A 25,675-nucleotide genomic window follows, 5' to 3' on the forward strand; every position below is an offset into this window, starting at 1 on the left:
ATACTCATACTCCTATGGATATATACAGGTGTATATATCTATGTCTAATCATGATTTGACGTGTGAAGGCCACATGGTCAGGAAGTCAAACCCACAGAGCATCCTGTAAATTTCAAAATAAAACACAATGGACGAACTTCAGATCGCATATCACTTTGTCAACATTAGTTTAACTTTCTGGCACAAACTAGCATCGTCAATCAGTCAGAGGGTCCTAACGAAGACAAATTGATTATAAATATGCTTGGTTTGTGTAAAAATATTTAAATATAAAAATTAATAAAATACACCTGGGAAATTAAGTAAGATGTCGAGTCATTTGTTTCCTTAATAACTGACAACATTTAACCTGATTAACTTTTACAGGATTCCAGCATCACCAGCTCTCAACTGCTCTGTACAACTGACACAAATGAAGGGCAAATGGACATTAGCCAAGACAGAGCTGCCATAGTACAACCTGTAAGTTATTCTCCTGAAATTGACCATCAAAGAATCACTATGAATATTGAGGCCAATAAATTCCCAGCCATTGCATATCAGGTTGAGGTCCCATACATTGTTGTCTGTATTGGCCTAGCATATATTAGCTAAATACCAACTACACTACAGTAATGTGTGATTTGACACCTGATTTATGAATGAAAAGACAAAATGTTATATGACAGCTATGCTAGATGTAGTGAGCAAAGATAATTTAACATTTAAAGGACTATTCAAATTTATTCTGCAATTAACATTGTGCTTGACATGTAACTATGAATGTCAGATCACATTACATCAGGATACATAATACAATTTTACTTTCTTTTAGGACCTGACCGCACAGGCCACTGCCTTTGTGATAAATGTACGGGCCAAGCACCGTCTCTCACAGGTAAGATGCTTTTTTCAAAACAAACCACAGTTTTTATTTGCTCATTTACAGTTACACAGAGCTTGTTGAATGGTTGATGGTCATGGTCAATCTGCCTGCTGTGTTCTCCAATTCACTACAGTCATCCGCCTATGATAATGTCTATGTCATAAGCAAACTGTTTGTTACAAGTATCATGAAGTTGTGTTACTCTTCTCATTTTCAGAGAGGCATGAATGACATTGTTGCTGGAGTGCAGCAGTACCAATCATCACTGATGAGCAACCTCAGGAGCCAGATAGAGCAGGTGCTAAAGAAACATTTGGAAAACACATCAGGACACCTTCAAAAAGAAGTAATGGATGTGTTTGACAGTTTTGTTGACCCATTCACAAGTGTTGCAACAACATTTCGACAGAACAGTGTTATGAAGAAGCAGTTAAGCGTTTTGGATGCAGAGGAAATTCCAATTTCTCAAACTATATGCAAGAGGAAACATGGAGCATCAAAAAACTTTTTCATTAAAGACAGAGTCTTTCATTACATACCATTGGTGAAAAGTCTAGAGCAATTCTTATCACACCCGAAGATATTCTCTATGATTGAAAAGGGACCGCAAAGGTGCAAGGAGGGTTTTTTTCAGGACATTGTTGATGGCTGCCTTTTTAAAATCACATCCCTTATTTTCAGAGAAACCGAATCCAAGGACATGGATGCATTGTACAATGGCGTTAAAATGCAAACCATTAATGGACAGAAAACTATTTATGGTGACATGGTCTCCGTCTGTGGTGACACTCTGGCACAGCATGAACTGGCAGGGTTCAAGGAGGGTGTTGGCTTTGCCTACAGTAAATGCAGACACTGAGTGTTCTTTTGAGGACATGCAGTCACACTTCAACGAGGATGCATTTACTAAAAGAACCTTGAAGAGGCATATCGGACGGACTGATGAAATAGAAAAAGCAGATATAAACTTTCTCTGCAACAGCTTGAGAACAACAAATGGGATCAATCGGAGGAGCAAATTAGTCGAATTCCCTGCCTTTGACATCATACAACAAACTCCTCAAAAGATTATGCATGTAATTCTGGAGGGTACAGCTCCTTTGGAAATCAAGAGTGTGTTGCACCATCTTGTTCAGTCAGGACTGATAGATCTGGACTCTGTGAATTCTGCTATTCTGGGTTTCCCTTATTCCCCTCTGGATGTGAGAGATCGGCCATCGCCAATTTCACTGAGTACATTAATGTCAAGTGATGGTAAATTAAAACAGTCGTCTGGGCAAATTCTTGTCCTGCTAAGGATATTACCATTTGTTTTGGGAAGTTTGGAGGACAATGCATATGTGCATCTGATAAATGAGCTAATAGAGATTGTGCAGATAGTGTTTGCACCTATTGTTGCCATTACAACTGTTTCTAGATTGAAGTCACTAATTGAAAATCATATGAAGCATTGGAAGGAGCTTTTCCCAGAGCGCAATATTACACCTAAACAGCATTATCTGATACATTTGCCATCACAGATTAAATAATTGGGTCCAATGGTTAGACATATGTGTAAGCGGTTTGAATCTAAACATTGCCTCTTTAAACAATGGGCTTTGAAGCTTAATTTTAAAAACATTTGCAAGTCTTTGATAAATCAGAACCAGATATATGAAAGTTGCCAAAATGTTGACCCTTCATTACACCCAATCTTTTCAAATGAAAGGGAAATGGGACCTGTATCTGAGATTAAAGATCTATAGTATTTACAAGGAAAACTGAGAGACTTCATAGGTTATGATGAAGTAAACTATGCTGTATCAGTCAAATGGCTGATGATAAATGGCAATAAATACATAACTCAGAAGTCAATGATCCTTGCCAAAGTAGTGAATGGTAATTTGCCAGAATTTGGGCTGGTGAAAATCTATATCTCTCTCTATCTATATCTTGTTGATTCTAGGCTTTATTGTTTGGAATACCAACCATTTCAAACTTTACACTTTGATAGAAATGTCATGGCATATCAAGTTGAGGTCCCACACCTTGCACAGGCTACTGAGTTAGTCGATGCTGAAAAGCTGGTGGATTTTACCTCGTATTACACAACTAGCAGCAAGAGCCAAACCTTTGTACAGGTAAAATACCATCTTGGGGATGTAATAGAATTGTACAACAGTTAAAAATAACTCATGGTGTGTTCCCCAGTAATTTGGCTTTGGGAAAGGTCTGTAACAGATGAAAACATACAGTACAGTGAAGTATCTGAATGTATAATGATAAACTATTTCTGTTTGAAATTGTTAAAATGTTACAAGTTAAATGTATAGATATCAAGTGTCAATTTACAGTACTGTTCCAACTGTTATAGTATATGACTACATATTTTCTATTGTTTCATTGATAATAAAACAATTGATTCTATTTGGCTGCCATCTGTTTTAATGTGAAGAGATAAAAATATGTCAAAGTCATGATTTCTTATTTCATGCTTGAAATAAAAAACTACTACTTAGAAAAAGCTGTTTTATACATGTAAGTGTTAACAAAACAGCTTTGTAACTGTTGATATTCTAGTTTCAAGCATGTACTTACTCAGAATAGGTCATACAATCTCAGTAACGAGCTGTAATGTCTTATTGAGATAATTAAGGACTAAAACACTTAAAACAAGTGATAAAGTCTAACATATAAACTGCTTACTGAGAAGAACTATCTTATCAGACAAAAAAATAAGCATATATCACCTTGATCTAAGATATTTCATCTTACTTAGATTTCAGTTTTTGCAGTGTGGCACCAGGTTACATCTCCGAACTGCTTCAATTTAACCAAATGTTTAGGATCTTTTGAAATGATTGAAATGGAAAGTATATGATATGGTCCTGAGCAACCTTAGCAGGGCAATCCTGTAAAATTGTATTTTGTCCCGTAAACACAAATTCGCTTTTAGCCCAATTTATTGTGTAACCAGAAATTTTACTGAATGATTGAATATATTGCAAAAGAAGGAACAACCCCTTCAAAATTCATTAAGGTAACATGTATATCATCAGCATACAGCATAACAAGACATTCTAGAATACCCTTAATGTGAGGATGACTTCTTATCCCAATTACCAAGGGTTATAATGCTATATTAAATAATAAAGGGGACAGGCAATCTCCCGAGCAATAAATCATTTCAAAAGTCCACAAAGACCTCCTTAATTTCACAAGTGATCTAAGATAGAAGTGGTCAGAGCTGACAACTGAGTTCTTTATTAAATATGAAAACAGAATCAAAGACATGCAGAGATTTCTTGAGTGGAACGGGAGGTAATATCATCTGTTGAAGGAGATGTGAATCTGACCTTGGTCATCTATTCTGCAAAGGTAAGCTACAGAGCCGTAAGTGCTTTCTAATGCATCGCTGAAGATATGAGCTCTCCTATACAAGGCCCTGCTGGAAGGGTAGGCTTTGGGATACTGTAGGCTGAGGCTATCATCATTCCAGCTCTATTACTGATGATCCCCATAAGATAGTATAAGATGAGATTTATTTTGTTTAGATTTATTTTGTGGATTACTTTATTAGGTTTATTGAATTTACATTAGTTATTTAATGGTAACTATAAACATATATGTATTCTGTTCTGCAATATAGATGAGGACCTACATAAGATGCACGTTACCTGTAATGTTACTGATGGTTAAGATGTAAAGTAGTGTTAAGTTGTCCTACTGTTGAAGCGGATAATTGAAGTGGATTGAGTAACCAAGATGAAGTTGTCCCAAAGATAGTTTTAATACAGTGACTATTAAGTTTATAGTTAACGCTAAGAGTAACCAGCGTTACAATAGCTAGTAAGTGCTCCACATTTTATAGGATTTTTTATGAATCAAAGTATAATGAGGTAGCAGCTGGCAACTTTTCTAACAACAAGTCTATTAAGAAGGACCAAAAAGATTTTGCGATAGTCCAATACCTTTAGATGAAGTCGTATTTGGCATTCATCACCTAAAACGAAATAAATCTCTGGGGGTTGATAGCTTAACCTCTGAATTTTTTAGAGCTTCTTCCCCCTTTCCTCTGTGGGATATACAGAAAACATTGTTAATCAAGTTCTCCCTCCTATCTCAAGGTCTTTTGACCCTAATTCCAAAGCAAAAGAAGGCAACGAATACAAAATCCTAGCCCAGGTCTTTGCCAAGAGAATAAAAGGTGTTTTACACCACATTATAAAGGAAACCCAAACAGGCTTTATGATTCAAAGACATATAACCAATAACATCAGACTTGTATTAGACTTGATTGATTATGCTGATCTTTGCAGTGATGATAGCTTTATTTTGTTTATAGATTTCTGCAAGGCATCTGACACGTCAAACGCAAATTCATATTTCAGGCCTTAGAGTAATTTGGCTTTAGCCCTTGTTTTTGTACAGCTATTAAAACCTTATATATGAATGCAAATTGCTCAATTAAACTATATACAGGCACCTCTCCTAGATTAGTATTGAATCGTGGTGTCAGACATGGCTGCCATATTTCACCATATTTGTTTCGGATTTGTGCTCAATTTCTTTTTGATTTCATTATACTCACTCTTGAAAGGTATCACAATAGCTGAAAAAGAGATTTTTATTAGTCAACTGGCTGATGATACTACTCTTTTTTTAAAGGATGCCTCTCAGGTCTCAGTTGCTATTGATATTTTTAAAACATTTTCTAGTGCCTCTGGGCTCCATTTAAACATTAGCAAGTGTGAGTAGCTTGCCATCAAAACTTGTAATGTCTCCTCTATTTCTAATATTCCAGTGAAAGACTCAGGAACATACCTTGGAATTGTTATCAACAAAAACAAATGCTCCTTTAATTTCAACCCCACTGAAGATAAGGTACAGAAAAAATGCAATTTATGGCTTCAAAGTGTTTTATCCCTTAGAGGTAGAATTTTGCTAGCCAAAGCAGAAGTTATATGTAGAGAGAGAGAGAGAGAGAGAGAGAGAGAGAGAGAGAGAGAGAGTGAACATTTGCTCTCACTTTGCGGAAATAATATCGGGATATATATCGTATATGGATATTCAGCCTAAATATATCGGGATATGACTTTTGGTCCATATCACCCAGCCCTATTCGCGACGAAAAAAAGTTTATTCCCCCTCAAAAATGTCCATGTCTTCACACACTACTCTCCGATTTGCACACTTCCTGCAACAATTTCTTCTTCTGTGTTTACCTGCAACAAGTGAAATCCCACGGGACTTCAGCGCGGGACTGCTCTGGCGCTGAAGTCGAAATGAGTGGGGGATCGGAGGTGTTCACAAGTGAAGAAGCTTGGAGTAAAAATAACGTGTTGATCTACTGTGGAGAAGAAATGGTTCGCGTTTGTGCCTTTCCAAATGGTGGCTACAGAATGAGAAGGTACAAGTGCCTACACTTTCATCGTCTACCTTTCCATGACCATGAGAAACTGCAGTTGTGGCTAGTTGTTCTTCAGGTGGATGTGCAAACTCCCATACAATTACCCTGACACATAGAGTGTGAGGTGCTGATCATCACGGCTTACAGCTTTAATTCATTTATGTAACACTTTCACTGTGCTACATAAACTTGTTTATATTTAAGTACACAAGCTATTTTTAATAATAAAAAGTATCAGCATTGGCTGTTCTGGCACTGTATTACTTGCTATTGGATAGAAACCAAATTCTGTGGCATTGCCTGAGGTTGTAGGTGCGCAGTGTACACTATCCATTTGTCCCATCATGTTGCAGTTCAGAACACATTGTATCCGTCCTGTGTTCAGATCCAACTGTGTGACCACCAGAGAAGATCAATAAAGTCTACATGTATAGTTACATGAAGAGGATTGGCTGGAAGTCCCTCTCAGCTATCCAATGAATGAAGAGTCTGGAGCCGTCTCACACTGAGGACACAAGTCAGTATGAGGGTGTGTCCAGTGTGTAAAACAGTAAAGGACATTCTGGACACTGCAAAGACAATGTCCCAGCATCCAATGGGATTATAACTGGATTCTAGACAACATTTACTCTGCAGTGTTCAAAGAGCTGTCTGCATGTTTACACATTTACTGTCTCGTCCTGAGGAGAGAAATATATTTAGTTTAAACAGCAACATTTATGTTATATATTATATATATACAGTATTATATGTATTTTCACATTACAGAGGTTAGCTCAGTCAGACAGTGCTCAGTCAATGAACATTTATATGAAGAATACACTGCTGTCTTACCTGCTGCTGTGGACTTGTCTGGTTGTTCTCCATTCAGCTTTTCCTTTGTGAAATAATGATAAATGAGTGACATAATTTCATTAATTATAAAAAAAGCCATCTCTCCTAACTACTGTACATATAATAAATAGACTCAGTAATAACAGTAAAGAGAGTATAAAACATACCAGGGCGGATTTATCTGCATATCTTTCTGTAATAAAACAAAACCAGAAAAACATCTTAATCAACAACTTAATGATGTGACACACAATGTTATTATTTATCAAAAACATTATAGTGTTTTTATGGTCTAAATGCAAATCATACCTCTCTTTAGATTTATTTTTTCTTCCAGCGACAGAACAATGTAGCTGCTACAATTACTAAAAAATCACTGCTCCTACAACAACACCAATCACAATCCCTGTTGGGTTTGAACTTTGTTCTCCACATTGAGCATCAGTTGAAACAGTTCCTGCTTTTATCAGCTGAAGATTCATTGATTCACATCTGGAATGACAGAGGGAGATTTTTTACAGGAACATTAGTAGGATCCAATGAATTCACTGCTGTTGGAAGAATCCAGGTGTCTGATGTGAAGCTTCACTTACTGTGTGTGTGGCCGACAGGATGGAAATGTTCCATCTGAATATGTTCCAGCACTGCAGTCAGAGCACTCAGTGTCTGTTAATGCTGTTCCTGTACAGACACAAACTAGAGTTAGCACAGAGTGAGATGGGATTTTGATCAACAGATTCAGGAAGAAACTGAACACTAAAATAATCCAAATGTTATTTACTTCAGTGCTTTATGCAAATATTTAAGCAATGAAATTCATACTAATATGTTAACTACAATGTCAAGAAACACTTAAACTTTTAGTCGATGTAACTTCCATTTTATCTGGGTAACTAGTAATGACTAGAACTAGTAATGAAATTAGGAAAGTAATTTATGAAGAGAAAGAGTCTTTTTCCTCAATTAAACAAATTATTCAGACTACCACAAGATCAGAACAGCTCTTCCTCTCATTGACCAATCAGCTCATAGGTCAGACTGACAAAGTACAAACCGTTATTATCATTCTGTTGTAGTCTCTTCACGTTACTAACAAAAACAAAGAAATATGGATGAATAAATAAAAACTATTTTTATGATGAAGTGTTGAGGCAGCAGTGGTACGGCAGTAGAAGCTTTACTTCCCAGACAGCAGCAGGGTGAACAGGCTGTCTTTTAGTATTCTTTGAGCTCTGTGCAGTACCTGACCTCACCAATATCACTGATGCTGGGTAGCTGAGTACCAATGTAGTCTTCTAATGGGTTTGAATTACTTGCTGCAGAGTCCTCCTGTCCTGGGCCGTGCACACAAAACCTTTTCTAGACTTTGCCTCAGAATTAACCTCCTGACCTGAACTGCACTGGTTTAAAAGGATGTGGCGTTTCAAGACAAAGTAGAGTCTGTCGAGAGCTATTCTGTTGTTGGCATCATCGTTTGAAAACAGAAACAGGGGTCTCATCTGAAAGCTGCAGATATGAGACCTTTATTGAGCCAGTGCATACAGTGGAGGCATGCTTTGCAGTTGCACTAGTCTATGGTTGAGCTTGGTTCATTACTGACTTTAGAAATAGTAGAATGATTAAAAAAATCACAAAGTTTGCTTAGTGGAAATTTTGTGGAGCTTTCAGATGCAACTTGTGCTCCTAATCAGCTAATAGAGTTTGGAGTTTAGTCCTATCCAATAAAGGCAAGAAGCCCCAAAAATATATATTTGTTATATGTTGTCATTATATTCACTTGTACACCTTCACACACTTATGAACTTTGGTGTTCTCATTTAAACACAAATTATACCTACAATCTTAAAGTCAGCACAAGTAATCCCACCTTTCTGACTGATGTATTGTCCTGGTTGACAGAGTGTGTGTCTCTGTGCTGACATACAGCCGTCCTCTGTAGAGTTCAAACAGTAGAATCCCTCCAGTGGTTCACAAACTGTATCTGATGTTGTTGTACATGACGTCTTTATCTTCAAACCAGAACCTGTCAACACATACACAGGTTACACATGGAGAACTTTTACTAGAGAGCACGTCTATTTTTATTGACTTAAAGACCATCTTTAGTTTTTACGACATCTTTAGGTAGTGTGAAAGAACAGTTTCTCCAGTTGATGTAACATGGACCTTTTATAACACAGGGAGTGCACTGTTGCATGTGCTAACTGTACCAGCTGCTGCCACTAGCTAGTTAGTGGTCCTATTAGCGGACTGTACCCAGACTGCAAACTCAAAGTAGAAGGGGAGGTTTGTTTACACCACTAGCATCGGTGCAGGGCTGGAATAAGCATCATAGTCAGAGTTGGGGAAGTGATCAAGTGAGCCTCCCAGTGAAAAGGTGAGTCCTGGTCACTGAACACAGCCACAGGTGATTTGCAGCTGGTTCTGACCTGGACTATGACTTAGGCTATGTTCAGACTGCAGGCAAAAGTGTCCCAAATCCTTTTTGCCTATATGTGACCCATATCTGATTTTCAGACCGTCAGAACAGCACAAATCCGATTTTTCAAATCCGATCCAGGCCACTTTCTTATGTGGTCCTAAATCGGATACATATCTGATGTTTTACAAAGCGACTTCAGTCTGAATGCTCAAGCCCCATTTCATCTGACTTTTACGTCATTGAAGTGAGACAGATGTCACAGGTCTGCGCTGGAGGAGGCAGGACGCGGTTATATCATCATATTTATCAATCATCATCATGATGCGGGTCACTTCAGGGCTGTAGACTGTTCACACTGGAGAATAAACAGGCTGGAGAATAAACAGGCCGCTGATATATATATATATATATATATATATATATATATATGTATGGTTCTAGGGATGATTAAAAGGCCACTACCTGAAGACCTGAGGGCTCTAGACGGTTCATAGTGTAAAAGCAAATCTGATAAATAAGTAGGACTAAGACCATTAAGAGCTTTATAAATCAATAAAAGGATCTTAAAATGGATTCTGAAGCAGACAGGTTGCCAGTGCAGAGAATTTAGGACTGCTGTAACATGTGTTCTTTCTGGCAGAGGAGTTAGGAAGTAATTGTAATTGAGCTATACTCTTCTTGGGGAGACCAGAAAGTGGAGCATTAAAGCAGTTAATCCTGCAGGTAATAAAAGTGCATTAATGTCTCCTGTATTGGCTTGAGAGAAAAACAACCGCACTGGCAATGTTTTTAAGATGATAAAATGCATTTTTTGTTATGTTTCTAATGTGAGGTCCGAATAAAAACTTGTAGACATGGATTTAATGCCAGTGCTTGCAGCTTCACATTGAGTTTCTCTGAACCGAAGTACTGATGACCAATACCTCAGTTTTGTCCTGACTGAGATGCCATCCATTGCTTGATATCTAAAATACAGCTAAAAAGGGAATTTCTTGGCCCTGAGTTGCAGAGTGTCATCAACATAGCTATGGAAACTGATGCTGTGCCTCCTGATGACATTTCCAAGTGGCAGCATGTAAAGGTTAAAAAGGGGAGGACCTAAAATTGAATCTTGGGGAACATCACAATTCATTAAAATACTAAACAGTATTTAGAATAACATTTATCAATGCTTACAAAAAATATCTGTTGCTAAGATATAGAAGATTAAAAACAGTACCAGAGAAGCCAATCAGACTGTGAAGTCGACCTCAAAGAATGGGGTACTGTATCACAGGCTGCGGTTAGGTCAACTTGTACTAATACAGACATTTTTTCATATCCATATTGCACCTACGGTTGTTTACAACCTTGACTTTGTGATTTGCCCAAAAACTGAGACAGACTTTTTTCCAAAATTTTGTTGGAGTCCATAAAATAACTTATATATATATATATTAATAATTAACTCATTAAAAACAAGCTTATTTAAATTTTTACCTAAAAATGGAAGATCGGATACTGGTCTGTAGATGTCAGGAAGTCAGGCAAACTGTTTGTTTTAGAAGAGGTTTAAGCATGGCACTCTTAAAAGTTTCTAATTGAGTGATAACAAGCATGTCAGCATCAATCAGGACAAATCTCTCCGGTGTTTCCACAAAGAAAAACTGAGGTTGTGAGGTATTGAGATTGATAGGCTGATATTGACATAAATGTGATCTATTGTTATCAGTTTTATTAATGAAGTGAACTGCAAATTCTTTAAATTTAGTGTCTGTAGACATACTGCTAGACTTCATAGTAACAGAATTACTTATATGGTCATTGGTTAAAAAGAGGATTTTGGGGTTATTCCAGTTGTCAGTTATCATCTTTGCAAAGTGTGCTTGTCTTGTGTCTATGTTTAACTGCCTTATTGTAAATTATCAGCTGTTCATGGAGTATTTGATAATTGATATTAACCTTTTCCTTATTTCTCCAGGGAGGTGTCGGATTAGCAGGAATCCTTTTCAGTTTTGGTGGGGCTATTTTGTCAAGGGTTGACCTTAGTTTACAGTTAAAACTATCTAAGATTAAATCCCAATAGGCCTGCATGGCTTATTGTCCAGGCAAACTCTGCCAGCCCAGCATCACCGAAAGCCCTTCTATATGCTCCGATCAATTCCTTTGTATCTTTGTACACAAAAAATGTAATTGTGTCTTAAGTCTTCACTTAAAGTTTGATTCCAGTTTAGACGTTACTTTGGTTTACATCTATTTTCTACCAATGCCCCCTTAGTTTCCAATCATGTATTTTTCCCTTCTTTAGTAGTAAGATATACAATGATGCCTCCCCAACTTGTGATAGGTGTCATCAGGCCCCTGCTGACCCTATACACATGCTCTGGCACTGGCCATCCTTGTTTAACTTTTGGGCAATGGTGTTTAATACTTTGTCTGAAATACTGGGCCGAAAGCTTGACCATAACGCTCTCACTCTTCGGGGTGCGCATGCCCTCTTTCTCTGTTTCTCAAAAGAAGGTAATTGCCTTCGCCACTTTACTGGCCAGAAGACTGATCCTGATGAAGTGGAAATCTCGAGAACCTCCATCACATGTACATTGGATTACGGAATGTTCTTTGTTTTCTTACAAAATAAGACTCTCTCCAAGGAAGGTCCAATGCATTCTTCAAGATCTGGGGCCCTGTGCTGCCCCACTTTGACTTGCACGTCTTCGCCTGTGGGTGGCAGTATTACCACAAGAGTAGAGCGAGTTAAACAATGTCAATAGAGTCGTCAATCTGCAGCCGAACTTTAACATTGCCAATCGTTTTAAGAGTAAAGAGAACATAGGCCTGTGAGTATTGTATATGTATAGTGGTGTATGTTGCTGTTACTGCTGTTTCTGTAAGTTGACAGTTCTTTAATATTTTCGTCGCTATGACGATGCTAATTTGTTAGCTTGTATATGGGGTTTTACATTATATGTTAGCATAAAGCTAGCGGAGCTTATTATTTGTTAGTATAATGGCAGTGTCGAGTGCTGTTTCAAACTGTGTTGAACACCTTTGGTATTTAGAGATACATATAATGTGATAGTATAATATTTTAATTTTCCTTTGTTGTATGTATTTCAGTTTTACAGTCAACTTCAATTGGGAGTCATAAATAAACCCTTGAAGAAAGGAAACTTTGCCTCTTATTGGAGAACTGTTCGCTATCTGCCAAACTAAACACATCCTACGTTCAGGGAGGGCAGAATAGTAAAAGGCATATTCTCATCACATTCTGCTGAAAAACGGATTGATCCACAGTCGCAGGTGTGTAAAGCATCAAAGAAGACTTCTCAATCATGGCAACTCCTGCAGATGATAACAAAGGAGATACAATGGAGACGAGGTCAAAAGTATCCAGTTCTCTACACTCCAGTCAATTCACCTCATCATCTGTCGCTGTTGCCAGGGCACGAGCAAAGGCTGAGGCTGCACGAGTGAAGCTTTCCTTTGCACACAAGGAAGCAGACATCTTGAAGAAACAAGCTGAACAGCTTAAAAAGAAAGCTGAGTTAGAAGCAGATCTGCATGTGCTCAAATCAGAGAAAGCAGCGGCGGCAGCACAAGCCGAGGCTCAAGCTTGGGAAGAATCCGCACAGGAAGCCGGAGACCCACAACAGCCGCAACTGGTCGAGATGTCACCGATTGATTCAACCCAACGCACTCAAGAGTATGTGCAGCAACACGCAGGATTGAACTCTGGTCTGCAAACTCATCATGACTACCATCCAGATCCTCCATCTGCATCAGCACCACAGCCAGCCATAGACAACATTGAAGCGGCTATGGACTACAAAGACCCGAACGGTTACCAGGGCAGTGAGCACAGCAAGGAAGAGTTTAAACCTTTGCCATTTCTTTCATCTGACCAAAGACAGAAGGTTGGGGTGAGCATGTCACAACACAAGTATGCTGTAAGTCCCAAGCGAGAGTTTGACAGTGGGAATTATGGCCCTTATGTAAAAAAAGTCTATCAACGACAGCCAGCTGTATCATCCTGGGCACAACGTATCTACACCAAGACCTCATCATGTCCATCCTACAGACACTTCAGACCTTGCAAAGTATTTGATGCGACGAGAGATGGTTAGTTCTGGGTTGCTGAAATTTGATGATCAACCCTAGAATTACTGGGCGTGGAAGACCTCTTTTCAGTCTGCAGTTTGGGATCTGAATCTGTTACGACAAGAAGAGTTGGACCTGCTTGCAAAATGGCTCGGACCACAATCAGCTGCTCAAGCAAGAAGAATCAGAGCAGCTTATGTCCACAACCCTGGAGCGGGTCTCAACATGGTGTGGCAGCGACTGGAGGAATGTTTCGGTGCACCAGAAATCATAGAGCATGCACTTTTAAAGAGAGTTGAAGACTTTCCTAAGGTGACAAACAGAGAGAACCAGCATCTGAGAGAGCTGGGAGATCTTCTTCTGGAGCTACAAGCAGCAAAGCAGAATGGCTATCTACCCAGCCTGTCTCATCTGGACACAGCACATGGGGTCAACCCTATTCTGGCAAAACTCCCATACAACCTGCAGGAGAAGTGGGTTACTGTTGCTTCAAGATTCAAGAAAGACCATGGTGTGCCCTATCCTCCATTCACATATTTTGTCAGCTTCATCAGTGAGGAAGCCAAGATTCACAATGACCCTAGCTTTGCCTGTGTCACAACCTGTAGCCTGAGAACAGAAAAACCAGCAGCTCCAAAGCAGAAATACCAGCTGCCAATCTCTGTCAGGAAAACGGATGTGTCATCACCAGGGGGAGCTAGTCAAGATACTCCCACTGACAAGAGCAGCATGGATCCTGATAAACAGTGTCCTTTGCATTGTAAACCGCATCCACTGAGGAAGTGTCGTCTGTTCAGAAGTAAAAGTCTAGAAGAAAGAATCTCTCCTGAAAGACAAACATATCTGTTTTAGATGCTGTTCTTCCATTAACCACATGGCTAAAGACTGCAATGTGCCAATAAAGTGCAGAGAATGCGGAAGTGAAACACATGCCACATCACTTCATCCAGAACCTCTCCCTCTGAAGTGGAAAGGTTCTGCTGCTTCAGAAGATCATGGCGGGGAGCAAAAGGAGCTAACAGCCATGAACGTGACATCAAAGTGTACTGAAATATGTGGAAATTTAGCAGGCTACAGATCATGTTCTAAAATATGTCTGGTGAGAGTGTATCCTGATGGACAGTCAGAAAGGGAAGTCAAAAGTCAAAATGTACGCTGTTCTTGATGAACAAAGCAACTGCTCACTTGCAAAGACAGACTTTTTCAACCTTTTCAGTATTGATGGTCACTTAGAACCATATACCTTAAAGACATGTTCAGGAGTCAGGGATGTGACAGGGAGACGAGCAAACAACTTCATCATCGAGTCCCTGGATGGCATGACACGGCTCTCCCTTCCCACTCTCATCGAGTGTGACATGATACCTGATGATAGAGCGGAAATCCCAGCTCCTGAAGTTGCTGTTCACTATCCCCATCTCAAGCCAGTAGCAGGTAAAATCCCAGAAATTGATCCACAAGCAGAAATCCTCATCCTCCTTGACAGAGACATTCTCAGTGTACACAAGGTCAGAGAGCAGCGCAGTGGACTCCACAATGAACCATACGCTCAACGTCTGGACCTGGGGTGGGTCATTGTTGGAGAGGTGTGTCTTGGAGCCTCCCATAAGACATTTCAAACCACTGTCTACAAGACCAACATTCTACACAATGGACAAGCTTCACTTCTGGGTCCATGCAACAATAACATTCAGGTCAAAGAGAGGTTCAGCTGTCACACTCCAAGCCTGAATCTTCAGAGCTCTGTGTCTAACCTAGCAAGGGAGACTGATGATCTTGGTTGCCAAGTATTTCAGAGAACAGAACACGACGACAACCTTGACCTGTCAATTGAAGATAGGATTTTTCTGGAAACACTGGATCAACAAACCTACAAGGATGAAGCAAACACGTGGGTTGCCCCCTTACCTTTTCGATCACCACGGAACCGTCTTCCAAACAACCGACGTCAAGCTGTGAAGCGTCTGTCATCTGTGAGGCGCAATCTAGACAAGAAACCTCAGATGAAAAAAGACTTCATCAACTTCATGCAAAAGATATTTGATGCCAATCAAGCAGAGCCAGCTCCACAGCTAACAGAAGGCCAGGAATGTTGGTACCTACCCTTATTCGGCGTTTACCATCCATGTAAGCCAGATCAGATAAGAGTAGTGTTCGATTCCAGTGCTAAACATGAAGGCCTTTCTCTTAATGACGTGCTTCTTTGTGGTCCTGATCTGAACAACACCCTTATCGGGGTCCTGCTCCATTTTCGCAAAGAACCAGTCGCAGTTACTGCTGATGTACAGCAGATGTTTTATTGCTTCACAGTCTGCGAGGGACATCAAGATTTTTTGAGGTTCTTGTGGTATGAAGACAATGACCTGCAGAAACCAGTGAAAGAGTTTCGCATGACGGTTCATTTATTTGGCAACAGTCCGTCGCCAGGGGTTGCTATTTACTGCCTACGACGAGCTGCTTCGGAGGCAACAGAGTCCACTCCCGAGGCAAGAGTTTGTCATGCGCAACTTTTACATGGATGATGGACTTGCATCGTTTCCCACTGAAACAGATGCTATCAAGGTCTTGCAGTCATCTCAAGAAATGCTAGCTGAGTCAAACATCAGACTACACAAGATAGCATCCAACAGCAGCAGCGTCATGCAAGCGTTCCCCACAGAAGACTGGGCCAAAGGTGTTAAAGACTTTGATTTTGGAGGAGAATCACCGTCCCTACAAAGAAGCCTAGGTCTCAGCTGGAACCTAGTGACAAACAGCTTCACCTTCTGTGTTTCTTCAGAGGAGAAACCTTTGACTAAAAGACGTATTCTTTCCACAGTGAACAGTCTATTTGATCCCTTAGGGTTTGTGGCGCCAGTTACTGTGGGAGGAAGGAACATAATACGAGAGCTTTCTGTTGAACAGTACGATTGGGATGCTCCACTTCCAACAGCAAAACAAGAACAATGGAAACTCTGGAGGAACTCCATGAAAGAGCTGGAGCAACTTGATATCCCAAGACCTTATGTTCCTGTTTCATTAGTCACACAGACTCAGTACAGAGAACTTTGTGTGTTTTCAGATGCCTCTGACATTGCGATAGCAGCTGTAGCGTACTTGAGAACTGTTTCCATGACAGGAGAGTGTCACGTGGGCTTCGTTATGGGAAAATCCAAACTGACACCGCGTCCTGCACATACAGTTCCTCGTCTCGAACTCTGTGCTGCCGTTTTGGCAGTTGAGATGGCAGACTTCATCAAAGGTGAAATGGACATTGATATTCACTCAGTGAAGTTCTACACAGATAGTAGAATTGTGCTAGGTTACATTAACAACACATCACGCCGTCTTCATCTCACCCACATCAGTGGCATTACATCAACACTGAACAAAACCCTGCTGACCACGGGACTCGGCCATTAGCTGCTACAGACCTCAAGAGCACCAACTGGTTTTCTGGGCCATCGTTTCTGTCAAGGCCGCAGCAAGAGAACACTGCTCCAATGACAACTTTGAGCTGATACATCCAGACCAGGATCAAGAAATCCGTCCTGAGGTTACAGCCATCAGTACAAAGGTGACATTAGTGCCAGATGTGCTTGGGGCACAGAGGTTTGAAAGGTTCTCCTCGTGGAAGTCACTGGTGCGGGCTATTTCCAGATGAATCAAAAGAGTCAGAAGCGAGGTGAAAGTTCCTGATAGTAAAGGCAGTAGAGGAGAGGAAAGTGCACAAGCAACAGTTGTGATCATCAGGGCAATGCAGCAAGAGGTCTTCTTTAAGGAGATAGAATATCTTATCAAAAGGGATCAAATCTCGAGACAAAGCCCTCTTGTGAAGTTGTCTCCATTTCTGGACCAAGATCGACTATTGAGAGTTGGTGGTCGCACATCCTCAACAGACATGTGCTTTGATGATAAACATCCTTTGATCATTCCAAAGACTCACACAGCCACACTGTTGGTGAGACATTATCATGATCAAGTTGCACGTCAGGGACGCCATTTTACAGAAGGCGCCTTGAGATCAGCCGGATTATGGCTAATTGGGGGAAAGAAACTTGTTTCTACTGTTATACACAAATGTGTCACTTGCAAAAGACTCAGAGGTAAACTAGAGGAACAGAAGATGTCAGAGTTGCCAGCAGACAGACTGTCATTGTCACCACCTTTCACACGTTGGAGTGGACGTCTTTGGCCCATGGACAGTGACCTCTCGAAGAACAAGAGGAGGCCACGCAGAGAGCAAGCGGTGGGCAGCCATATTTACCTGTTTGAGCACAAGGGCGGTGCATATTGAGGTCCTGGACCTCAGACGGTTCACAGCAATCAGAGGACCCATTAAAACACTCCGATCGGATCGGGGAACAAATTTTATTGGGGCATGTAAGGAACTCAACCTTAACACAGAGGACCCTGATCTGAAGACACACCTCCATGACAGCAAATGTACCTGGGTCTTTAATCCTCCTCACTCCTCTCACATGGGTGGAGTGTGGGAGAGGATGATAGGCATTGCTCGACGCATTCTAGATGCTCTTCTCCTCAAAACTATGGAGAGAATTCTGTTCCTTTATTATTCAATCAAATAGAATAGATTTGAAACCAAAAAGAGATTTGAGAGCAAAAAAGTCCCCAAAAATTTTTTGGAGATGGAAACAGAACAAGTTGCAATTGAAAAAAAATATGAGAGAACATACTTCTTCAACTTCAATCAAAACTAATGTTTGTAAGTAAAAACATGCGACCATTTTGCGTCCTCTTTGCTTGCAAGTTCTAAAGTTTTGTTTGCAAATCAGTCCTCTTTGCTTGCAAATTCATAAAGTTTTGCTTGCAAATTCAAAAGTTTTGCTTGCAAATTCAACTGCACTTGATGGGCAGGGCCTACGCTGGTGGACGAGAGAAGAGTTTCTATTGGTTGGTTTGACTTTGAACTTTTGAATTTGCAAAAGACACTCACAATAATTCAGAACACATGAGGTCTTTGTTTCTGCATGTAGTCTGTCATTTCCATCAATACAAAAGCAGTAATGTGCAGCAACTCAACAAAATGAGTCTCTGCATCTTCACACTGACAACTAATCTTCAACAGTTTGGTCAGTTCTTCCACAGCATTAACTAGGGCTGCTCGATTATGGAAAAAATCATAATCACGATTATTTGGGTCAAAATTTAAATCACGATTATTCAAACGATTCTTTTTTTAAACTTCAGAAACATGCTGCATTTATTGGACATTTGTCAACAACACTTTGCAAGGAAGTCCTCAGTTACACTTTCCTTTCCCCATAAACATCTGAAAGTCTCTGGCTGCGTTTCATTAGTAGTTCCACTTTCCCTCGTTCACTTACCCTCAGCCCTTGGTATGAGGTAACAGCATACGTCGCACGGAGGCCACTTGGAGCGCGGAGGGAAAGTGGGTGGGGGAGAAGCGGGGGATTTAAATGAAACGCACTTGCCCTTGGAGTCTACTCATTGGTAGCCGTCGGCGTTATAGCGGCAATGACGTAAACTTCAATGCATTGTGGGTGATATCCACCTCGGAGTGACCATCGTTGTTCACTCGCTCCCTCAGCCCTCCGAGGGTCCATCTCACCAAGTTCACTTCAGTTTTCCAGACAATTGGAACGACACTTATGATGGCGGCGGGGATTCCCCCGAGGGCAAGTGCAGAGGGCAAGCGAACGAGGGCATGTTGAACGACTAATGAAACGCAGCCTCTGTGTTACCTGTTCAAACGAAAACAACGTGACAGGAGAAGACTGCAACTAGTGTCGTGACCACCAGCGCACGTATAAATAGTCAGGTGCTCCCGTGACTTCACATTGTCTCGCGACACGTCGGGAACGCCGAGTATACAGAGCGCATGACTCGTGTGCTGTGGGGGAGGGACGGAAATACGCATGCGCGAAATATGCAGACTGTATACAACGTTGCACAACAGAAAATGAAAAATTCAAATTTCGATTAATTGAGCAGCCTTAGCATTAACAGTGGGACTTGCAGTAATAAGCCTACTTACTGCCTTTAAATCTTAGTCACAAGTTTGTACTAATAACCATGAAATATGAACAGAACTCTACCTGCATCACAGATTGTACAGGAGTAACATTGTCTCCGTCCTGTAGGATGATTAATGAAGGTTCCCTCAGTGCAGGACAGACAGGAAGTACTCCTGAACTCTGTGCAATCTGTTTCAACTTGACTTCCTGTTGGAGAGAAAAACAACTATTTTATTTCATGCCATGTAATACAGATACATTTCACTGGTGAACATAAACAGCACCAACCATGGGAGTCAGACTGACTCCACTGATCTGCACACAGTGTCTGCACCTGGCAGTAGAACTAAAGACTCCATATGGAACTACCAAAGTGAAATATCCTTCAATATTCAACTGGATCTTACCAGGAAGACACTTAGGACAGCATTCACTGTCTATCTGATACTCTGATGGATGACATGGTAGTGCATGTCCTCTGAAGATATTCATCAAAAGAATCTGTGAAGAGTAAGAAAGACATTTTAGTTTAACCTTTGCAGGTGAGTTATAGCAGGAAGGCCCTGTTTAGACCTGGTGTTCAAAAGCTCATCCACTCATCACTAGTTTACAGACTACAGACATCACTGGTATGATGCACACAGAGGGTAAGCAAAAAAAATGCAGGACGGTGCACTGTGCACATGAACTGCAGGTTATATGTATACATATATACATATATTTAAATAGACCTTCTAAGATAAGTTGACGTTCCCTTGTATTTATAGGGACTGCATTTCATTTATACATCTTTGTTTAATTTATCATTGCAGTAAATTACTTTCAGGTTGTGTTTCATGTCATACTGTTTATTATTATTGCATATACCTAATGTCTTTGCATATTATCTGTTATATATACATCATATTCATCTGAATGTAGAAAACACGCACATTCAAAGGGAGCATCGTTAACTATAAGCAAACTATCATCAATAACTGAGTGGCATGTCAGTGACTGAGTGTGTGATAAATTGGAATCATTGATCATCGCTCTTGTTCTGACCGGACAACCTGTGGGGAGTGCATATAGATCCTAAATCAGCATCTAAGTGTTCATTCACGTTTTATCACATAGGTGATGTATTCAGTACTTAACCAACACATTTATAGCTGGTAATAAAGTCCACATGAAACAGACATCAGAGCGCTATTTGCTTCAGTGTATTTAAGTAAAAACAGACAGTGTTAAGAGTCATATCGACAATATAGCAGCAACATATACACCTTTCACTACAGTTTCAGTGTAGTCTAACATCTGTACAATGTGTTACAGACATGGAAAAATATATACATGTATTATTTAACTCAACACCTCCTGTTTCTGTTGCAGATTAACAGCTGTCTGCTGTTCCTGTGGACAGAATCCATTCCTATGTTAACAAGGCTTTATTCTATGGTATTTATCAAAGGCTAATTCAGTATAGAAAGATAGGGCTGCTGAAGCAGCCATGCTCTTGGCGAGGTCACACACTGTTTAGGTGGGCAGTGTGAACAGGGTGTGATCCACTCAGCCATCAGCTGTGAAGAGGTGACCTGGTAGAGGTGGCGCTGGCTGAGTCCTTGCTACGGTGGCCATGGGTTGGACTCCGACCTGTGGCCCTTTGCTGTGTGTCCTCCTCTCTCTATCCCCTTCCTGTCCATCTCTAAGTCTGCCCTGTCTAGTAAAGGGGAGAAGCTGCCCCGGGTGTATGTGCATAAATATATATATATATATATATATATATATATATAAATATATATATATATATATATATACATAGTTTTATTTTATCTATATTATATTATTTTAAGATAAATTATCTGTTTCCTATGTGTGTGTAGGATAAAGGAACTGAAAACTTTCATGTAATTGTACACCCACAGCATCCTACCACTACTTTCCAACCAGGACTATATGTGAAAACTGCTCCATCTGAACCTTTAGCTCATCTACTCTCTTCTCCTACAGAGGTTAAAGGTAGGACAGCTGCTCATCCCTCAGTAGAGCTGATGAAGACTCTGATGAAGAGCAATCTGATGTATGAATTGCTGCAAAGCAAATAAAAGCTGACTGTAATAACAAATGATTTTACCAGCAATGGTGCAGCTGTCAAAGGTTTTCTTCCAAACATCATTTTATACTGCTGGATCACAGTTTTCATGGACTGAAGACGTCATCTCACTGAGAGTAAAATCCAAAAGGAGGACACCATCTGTAAACTGAAAGAAAACATTATGCAAATGTTATTCTTCATTATGAGAAAATAATTCTGATATATTTATATTCTAAATATCTAAAAGGAAACTCAATATTCACTGAGTTCCCAATCTCAAGGGACTTCTGGTTAAATAAAAGTTAAATATTAACCAATTCAAACATGAAATGAAACTGTACTTTGAACCATTGAAAGGACTGTGAAGGAATCAGAAAGCCAAAAAGAAAAAACTAACTGGATTAGAAGTAGATTTAGACTTTATTTATTAAGTGCATAGGATTTCCATATACGAGTTCTATACAGGAAGTCTCAGACATATAATGTGTACACACACACACACTGTAAATTGTGTAACCATCTTTAAAGAAAATATAGCATAAAAATACGACTACTCACCAGATCGCAGCGAGACATAACGTTATATACCGCTGAAGTTGTTGAAATCCTACATCCGGGTAAATGTCAAAATAAAAGCGTCTTCCTCCCCCAGGTCTGTACTTTACCCTTACACACCATTAACTCTGTAGCAGTGTCACAAAGGTAAAAACAGTTCCTCGAAATCAACCATATTGTCCAATGTTGGAACTTCAGACACTGTCCAGTTGATCATAATCTGTAGAAACTCCTCCTGTACTGTATCATCACCGTATTGCTGGTATTTAAACTGTAGTAGCCTAAGGCAGGAATCATCTGAATAATGAAAGCATACACTGCAGGGGCGCCGTCCACGGGGGAAAAGTTAGGACAATTCCAAGGGCCCATGACTGACAGGGGTCCCAAAAAATAGGTAAAAACTAATATAAATTATCAAACCATCATCATTCAGTATATATATTTCAAATATAATAATACAATTAATGATCTCTTTGTTTTTACTTGTTTGTGGCAGTAAAAGTTAAATATCAATATTGACCGACCACCCCCCTTTATCTGCATGAAATGGTTTGGTCCTGCCTTAGCATCAGTGACGTGTTTAGTTGCAGTCAGTAGATGAGCCAGAACTACAGTGATCACAATGTTAACTAGTAAATCAAAATCTGGTTTTCAAACAAGGAAAGAGAGAAAAGAGAGAGAGGAAAGACAAAGGAAAGGATGTCACTCTGTAACCCAGTGTTTCACCAATGTAACCCGGTTAAAAGCATGAAGTCATTTAGGAATAAAAACATTTAAATAGTTGATAGCAAGAAGGACGGGACAGAAACCTAAACTCCCGTATTGTTTCTTTTATTTTGCTCGCTGACAAGTGAAGCGGCCATTAAGTGTTGGGCCACAACGAACACTTGCAACGCAACAGGCCTGCAACGGTACATTTTAGTCAGAATAAATCTATTTGCCGGCTTTAGATTGCATTAATGTGTGTGTGGGCCCACAAATCGTCTTTAAGTGACTTTAAAGTTGATAACTTGAGGTTTTCTGAATTAATCAATTTACGGGTTAAAGCGGTTATATTGATGTGTATATAAGGTACAGTATTTACAGTGTTTTCCTGGAAAAAAAAGGGAGATTTCATTTATAGTGTTTTTCTTTAAAAAGAGGGACAATTCATGTGAAGTATTTTCCTGATGAAGAGGGACATTTTATTTTGAAGGTTTAAAACAGAACATTCATATGTTTATTTGCATTTTCTTATTTCATTTTAAACAATCATTTCTTTATTAAGTAAATAATTGAGACATATTTTTCTAAAACCTTGTGTTGTATCATTTTCTTACTTACCTGGAAAGAGGTTATCCTTTCATTCTGAGAGAGACATATAGACGCATAGGGTTAAAAATATAACTTAAAGGGGAGTTCATAAGTAGGTTAAAAAACGTCTCAGGTGTGTAGAAATCCAAGATAATATTTTAACTGAGTCAATCAGGGTTAAAACTATTGGATAGATATCTTTAAAAAACCCAAAAGCCCTGCCCTTAACCATAGGACTATTGAGGGGAGCGCTACACCAAGAAAGGAGCCTATAGTCTGTGAGTGGTATTAACCTGTTGGCTTAATGTCCATAGTGAAATAAGATAGCCAGCTACAGACTAGTGTCAGCCTACATTTAATCACCATTAATCAGTTCAGGGAAACGTTTAGCAACATATTCATATTAAATCATTGTCCCTGCCCCTTTTAGCAGACTTAACAACAGATGAGTCAGCAGCACCCCCAGTCTCCCCATCACTGTACCCCCTCCCAGTCTCCCCATCACTGTACCCCTCCCAGTCTCCCCATCACTGTACCCCTCCCAGTCTCCCCATCACTGTACCCCTCCCAGTCTCCCCATCACTGTACCCCTCCCTGTCCCAGTGAAGAAGCTGAGCAACGTTGTGTTCAATGACAGGCCAGTTAGCATCATTGCAGGGAGTCTGTGGGGATTTCTCTCTTGCTCTTTTTACCATTACAAAAAAGAAAATGAAATATTTATTAATGACAGAAATTCCATCACATTAATAACAATTATTTTCTCACATAATGATCATTATGAAATAAAATAAAAGAACAACAACTACTGTTTGTACTGGATGCTGGACAATAATAATTAATAATAATAATTAATTTCGTTAAGAGAATTTTCCATTTTGAAATTTTACAATAAAAATACATTGAGACTGTTTATGGTTGCTTTAATTATAATTATATTAATCAATAATCTTGCATCAAATAGTGAACTGCATACTATATGCAGACTTGCATGCATGTACTAATCACCAGCAGTAAATATTGTGCTAGTACTAGTATTGAACTACAAGAAGCAAGACAGTTGCAAGCCTTTAATTAGAGTTATGTAAAGCTTTTGATGGGACAGTTAGGTCCTAGAGATGTGGTGACAACAGCTGCACAGGGGGGCCCAATTTGATATTTTTGTCATGGGGCCCAAAATTCCTGGCGGCGCCCCTGATACACTGTCACTATTCTTAATGGTCGAGTTCTCCTATCCTTCTGGTTTGTGGTAACAATTTGGCTACAAATTCTCTTCTTCAATCTCCTTCAATCGACCCCAACGTGGCGACAAGACATCAATGTCAACTGCAGGTGTCTGTTGCTGTTACAATCATAACTGTCCCTCCCAAACAATGGCAGGTAGGAACTATTGTTAGGCAAGGGAACGTGAAATTGCAACTTAAATGTTACACATATAAATAAAATAGGTAAGTTCTTATCTGAGTTAACTTGCAAAATTACTTCACCAGCCGAAGTTCAATCAGGAAGATCTTTTGTTCATAAAAATCTCCTCTCTATTTCCCCGCTCTCTCTTCATCAGCTGAATATGGTCAGTTACTCTTTAGTTAGGCTAACCAATCAGATTTAACCTTTTCCATTTCCCATCAGCCAATCACACCATTGTCATACATTAAATCTGTTCTCCTATATTATCCTCCTCTCTCTATATTATTAGTTCTTTAATGGGTAGGGAAGGTAGGAACGGCAGCCTTATACTTTATATTCTATCAAACAGAGAATGTATGACTGCTTTTAATGACATACTGTGGAAAAATAAACAGTGTAAGTATTCTATCTCACATTTGCAGGTAACACTTGAGTAGTATTTTGGTTGTATTGAAACTAATTAATTACATATTTCACAGTAAAGTAAAAGTGCTTTGGCAGTGTTATATATCTGAATAACACAAAATACAAAGTCATTAGCTGATATGTATCTGCATAATGTAAGAACATGCAGTAAGTAAGAAATATTAAAACTCCAACTTCATTCTATAAAAAGCATAAAGCATGAGTTGATATGTCCCAACTCCAGTTGTACAGAGTATTTACATATTAATATTCATTTACATTCTCAGTTATGGATAAATCCATCTTTCAGGGTGTTTAAATTCATTTTTCACTTATATTCAGGACAGCAATACAGTTACGGATTAAATGACAATAAGTG

General features: G+C 39.5%; 3 protein-coding genes across 4 annotated transcripts in view; 1 reads left to right on the forward strand and 2 right to left on the reverse strand.

Annotated features, from left to right (window-relative positions):
* Positions 1 to 22,222, reverse strand: part of LOC127378012 (tumor necrosis factor receptor superfamily member 14) — a 50,853-nt gene extending 28,631 nt beyond the window's left edge. The window contains exons 1-2 of the mRNA XM_051426456.1: positions 22,198 to 22,222; positions 21,679 to 21,805 (exon numbers count right to left, since the gene is read on the reverse strand). Of these exons, the coding sequence (XP_051282416.1) occupies positions 21,679 to 21,747 (69 nt within the window). The 5' untranslated portion in view covers positions 21,748 to 21,805; positions 22,198 to 22,222. The remainder of the gene's footprint in view (positions 1 to 21,678; positions 21,806 to 22,197) is intronic.
* Positions 1 to 25,675, forward strand: part of LOC127378006 (tumor necrosis factor receptor superfamily member 14-like) — a 229,190-nt gene that overhangs the window by 142,650 nt on the left and 60,865 nt on the right. The window lies entirely within an intron of this gene.
* Positions 1 to 25,675, reverse strand: part of LOC127378013 (tumor necrosis factor receptor superfamily member 14-like) — a 52,688-nt gene that overhangs the window by 16,945 nt on the left and 10,068 nt on the right.

This window comes from Dicentrarchus labrax, unplaced genomic scaffold (assembly GCF_905237075.1).
Source record: "Dicentrarchus labrax unplaced genomic scaffold, dlabrax2021, whole genome shotgun sequence".
Lineage (NCBI taxonomy): Eukaryota > Metazoa > Chordata > Actinopteri > Moronidae > Dicentrarchus > Dicentrarchus labrax.